A 5,376-nucleotide genomic window follows, 5' to 3' on the forward strand; every position below is an offset into this window, starting at 1 on the left:
ATAACTTTTTAAAATAACGACTATAATTCAAATTTTTTTGAAAATAGGAAAGTGAAACACCAATATTTTATAAAAATATAATATAGCCAAGCCATAGAAGAAGTGAACCTAAAGACCCTCTAAATTTTGAGAAAACCGAACCAAATGTGCCCCCTCGCCCTTATCAAAAGAAACGCCTTAGTTAATCAAGAAGTATATATATTAATAGTTGCAACGGAAAAATTTTGAAAAATTATTATTTTAAATCAATCAGAAATATCTCTAAATATGTCATTGAACATTTACTACCCAAATGATTATTTATCAACGCTTTCATATGTTACATGATTGATTGACCTGTCTCTTGTTTAGTAAATTATAATTTCAGTATACCTGCGTCGGCGCTTTCAAGCTGGTAAACCAATGGTGGGATCCATACCTTATACTACATCTAATTTAAATACATCCTTAATACTTAAAGTAAAGTTTAGAGACATATCATATAATATCAAATAATACATTTTAGCCTCCAGAAAAGTCAAAGCATAAAAGTGATCTCTCATCTCCAATAATTCTTTATACAGGACATGAAAGTGAAATATATTCCATAAAATTTTCTTCTGATGGCACATACTTTGCTTCTGGTGGATTTGAGAGACAAATTTGTTAGTTATTTATTAATCTCAAAATATTTTTACAAAATAATATGTATAGTTTTATGGAATACATTTGATAATCATGATAATTTTGCTGTGATACCTGGGCACCTTGGAGCAATACTTGACATCAATTTTAATACTGATGGGTAATTTAAAAGTATCTTATAACAACTAACAAATACATTTTTATATAAATTGTCTTAAAAATAACACACTTTTCAAAGAAATAGAAATGTAAAAATGTATGCATGCATTTTCTATGAGGAGGGGGTGAGATAATTAAATTTTTTATCTAGTAGTTAATTAACAATTCTTATGTTTCATAAATTTACTAAAACTGGTGGTGACTGAAATATTAAACCACTGCCTATGACTTGGTAGTTTATTTTAGGGCTAGGACCATAGCCTATTATGATCTTTCGCACAATTTTTTAAAAAAAAAAATATATGCGTGCAATAAATCTCAACCAATACTTAATTTAATAATAAAAAAAATAAATAGAATCAATGATTATGGTATTTTATCCAATAAAAATCATCGATTCAAATTAATTTAATAGCTTAATTTTTTAAAGAAAACAATAGGCTGGCAAGCTTGTGAGTGAGTTAAACTTTGTCCTTTGCGGATCTCTAATAGGATAAGTAAAACTCAAATAGATATATAGTTTAATCCTTTTTTTAATATAAGAGATTTGGTGAGCTGTTCTTCTGACAAATTTGTTTGCCTTTGGGACATGCACTCTGGGACCAGAATTCGTAAATTCAGAGGACACACATCTCACGTAAACTCTTGCGCGTGTAATAGAAGAGGCCCTCAGATGATATGCTCTGGTTCTGATGATTCTACTGTCAAAGTTTGGTTATCTGAATTTTGAATTTTAATCACATTTGTATCAATATTTTTTTTATAATTTGTATCAAGGATTCCAAAAACAAAGACCCTTTTTTAAAGCTCTCTTCTAGTTCTTTTAAAATTAAAAATGTTTTGCTAAACATCGGTACTTTGGATCTATAAATTATAAGGCAACCTCTCTCTTATTTTTTTTTATTGGATTTGAAAAAAAATAGAAGCCTTAATCTATAAAGTTAATCCTCTTCTATAAAATTATTTCTGGTTTTTAAATCAATATATTAATTAATATAGCAAATTTAGATAATTTTTTTTTTAAACATAAGATATGCTTATTTTTGAATTATAATTTCATTATCATATATTTTATAGTTATGGGATTCGAGGCGAAAAAATGAATTATCATCCTTCCAAAACACTTACCAAATATTAGCCGTCGAGTTCAGTGACAATTCCGAATACATCTTCTCAGCGGGCATCGATAATGTCATAAAGGTTTGATTTACCCTCTTAATGACTATTATAAAATTTTGCAATTAAAATCTATTTTTTTTGTTGTTTACTATGAAATCCTATCCTTTCAAATCGTAAATTTCTATCTTTCTGTATTTTTCTTTAACATGTATAAAGATTTCACGTAGATTAGAAGGTATAAAAAATATTATTTGTAAATCTCTATGTATAAGCTTTGGTTCTACAAAATCCATGATTTTACCAAATACAAATGAAGTTAATGGGGAAAATTGCCTGCACACATTTTAGGTCTGGCACGGTTAGAATTTGGTTTTGGTCTGACTTGGTCAAATTTGTATCCAGACCAGCCTATTTCCAATTCTTTACTAAGGTCTCTCAGTTTGGTTTTTTTTAAAATACAAAGACTAACCCAAAATGTAGTTAGACACCAAAATTAACACTGGTTAAATTAAAAAACATGACACTTTATGGATTATCACATCTATCGTTTAGAATTCATCGATAACCCATCCTAGCCATTTTTTTTGCCCAGTCAGAGCCCATTATTTTTTTATCCCATCTAGCACCCGGACAGGGCATTGCAGACCTCTATTCCGGTAATAGGAAAAAAAACCCATGAAAAATACATTTTAAAAAGAAGAAAATCGTTATTTATTAAAAAAAATTTTTAAATTTTTTTCTCAATTTATTATTTTCTTCCAATTTTTGCTTTAAGTCATTGTTAATCTTTATTTTTCTAACCTTTTTTCAATTTTTTTTCTTCTCAATTTTCACTTAATTTTTTAGTATGATAAATAATTTTATAAGCGAATGCCACGATCATTAACAGCTATTAGACTCCAAAAAAAAACACAAAATATTTACGAAAAAATATTCAAAGTAATAATGTCTAAATGTTAAGAACGGGATTTATTTCCTGATCCATTATATATATATACATATTTTTTGAAAAGTCTGCTATGAGCGCGGTTAAAACTGTCATTGGTATGATTATTAATATCTTAAATTATTTATATTTATTTTTTCAATGGAGATCACATCATAATCAGAGGATGCTTTTACCATTTGTGTCAAAGTACCCATATAAAAATTTAAAAGCTAGTTCTGAAAAGCCAATACAGAATCGATGAAGCCCTAAGATTCTTTTGTGGCATGATGAACAGCTTAGCATGTGTTCCTTTATGTGATATGGGCAATGTTGTGGCATTCCGATTGGTTACTCTGAGCAATAGTAAGGATATTCTTGAATATTTCGATAAAAATTACATCAATGGAGTATCAAGAAAGGTCCCAAGAAGCAATTCTCAATCCCAGACAGGTCGAATTGGGCCTCGATTTCCTCCAGAAACCTGAATCAGAGCACTCTATCCAACTAATAACTCATAAATAATCAATGCGAAGGTTCGAATCATCGTTTTTCTAATCTGGTTGGGAATAAACATTCATCAATCTGGGTATTGATAAAAAAAAATGAAATGCGAGGTGGCTGACGATGAAACCAAACTTGAACGATGGCGTGTAGGTAGTTGGACACTGAAAACAAAATCTCAGTGCTTAAACAAGAAAAAATGCTGATATTCAAATTGGTACTGGGAAAAAATATCCCAGTAAAATAACCCCATGTATTTCTTATTTTCGTAAAAATTTTTGCTATAGTAATTGTTAGAAACGTAAGAAGTAGTAAGAAGGCAATTTTTAATCTTTAGGATTTTCTTAGAGTCAAATACGAAATATTTTTTTAACACACAATTTTATTTTTCTTTATTATATATATTTTTCACAATTTTTAAACCAAAAAAATAATTATTTTTCTTTTACAATTTCGGAAAAACATTAAAAAAAACTATATGTATCAAAACTATATGTATCAAAATTATAAAATCAAAAATCTATCTCAAAATCGCGAGCGAAACTATATATATAATCATCATAAAAATCAATAATATCCAATCGATATATATATTTTACCTTACACTTTAATCAATAACCTAATTTTAGCAAAAAATCAATACACTTTCATATCATATTACAACAGTAATAAATACAATATCCATCCTTAATTACTATATTAAGTAGACTAAATTTGACAAAATTTGCAACAAAATCTGTTTATTTTATTGATAAATCATTATTATGTATATAATTTATTATTAAATTATATTATTATAATATTTTTTTCTAAAATACTAATTTGTCTATACCTTATATAAACCAAATAAAAATTAACCGATATTATTAGATCTTAAGTAAATTCAAAAAAAAATTTCGGGGTTTTTTTCAGGGGGTTTTCTTTTCCTGGAGGTTTTTTTCCGGGGGTTTTTTCTCCGGGATTTCTTTATTCCTTATGCTGTACTACATTATATTAAATCGTTGGCTTCGGTGTGTTGGAGCTAATTTTTACAAGTACTATTTACGAACGAATGAATAAAAAGTTACCTATATATCTTCAGGTTTGGGACATACGAAAAAACAAGGAATTGTATACTATGTTTGGTCACACCGACTCTATAACTGGATTGCGGCTTAGCCCCGACGGAAACTTTCTCTTGACTAACTCTATGGATAACACAGGTTATAGCATCCATCCATCTCTATTATTATACCAGGAATTCGAAAGATTTAATGAGGGCTCTTTAATTTTTTTTTTACAATGTCGAATATATTATAAATGAAAAGTTTTATTTTATTGATTGACTAAAAAAATCAATATAATATTATATAAGCTAATTATAAATTTATAGTTAGAATATGGGATGTGAGGCCGTATGCTCCCTCTGATAGATGCTGTAAGGTTCTCTTTGGGCATCAACATAACTATGAAAAGGTTTTTTTTTAAAAATTATTTAATTAATTTATAATGAATATGTGTAAAACATAAATATTTATTTCTAAAATGATAAAAATAATTATAAATATTATAATAAATTATCTTGATTAATAACATTAAAAAAAAATATTTGTTCCCCAAAATGAAAACATAATATACACTAATTGATGTATTATTTTTTTTAAATAAATTCGTTATCAGAATTTACTGCGGTGCGATTGGTCGAAACCATCGGCCAGTAATCGACATCAAAGGGTAACAGCTGGAAGCTCGGATAGATTCCTCTACGTTTGGGACACCATGTCGGGTAAAATTATTTACAAACTTCCAGGCCACACCGGATCAGTCAATGAAACTACTTTCCACCCTAACCAGGATATCAGTAAATAACAAATATATTGCTAATTTTTCATTTTTTTTTCGCTATATTTTATTTATTATAAAACAGTTGCTTCGTGTTCAAGTGATAAAAAGATTTTCCTGGGTGAAATTTGAAAAGAAAGATCATAGACGTAATTTGAAAAAAAAATTTATTGGCATTTTTTTTAATTTGATCTACATTTATGATGGATAGCATTAGGCTAATA

At 28.0% G+C, this 5,376-nt stretch overlaps 1 protein-coding gene across 1 annotated transcript; it reads left to right on the plus strand.

Moving 5' to 3' along the window:
- Positions 1-313: 313 nt before the first annotated feature.
- LOC135926009 (U5 small nuclear ribonucleoprotein 40 kDa protein-like) lies at positions 314-5,376 on the plus strand. The gene is made up of 9 exons (XM_065461646.1): positions 314-459; positions 506-644; positions 694-784; positions 1,327-1,492; positions 1,861-1,983; positions 4,413-4,533; positions 4,704-4,786; positions 4,991-5,171; positions 5,238-5,376. The coding sequence occupies exons 1-9, from the start codon at positions 403-405 to the stop codon at positions 5,282-5,284; spliced, it is 1,008 nt and encodes a 335-aa protein (XP_065317718.1). The 5' UTR covers positions 314-402; the 3' UTR covers positions 5,285-5,376.

Source organism: Gordionus sp. m RMFG-2023, chromosome 3 (genome assembly GCF_954871325.1).
Source record: "Gordionus sp. m RMFG-2023 chromosome 3, tfGorSpeb1-WG-v2, whole genome shotgun sequence".
Classification (NCBI taxonomy): Eukaryota; Metazoa; Nematomorpha; class Gordioida; order Chordodea; family Parachordodidae; genus Gordionus; species Gordionus sp. m RMFG-2023.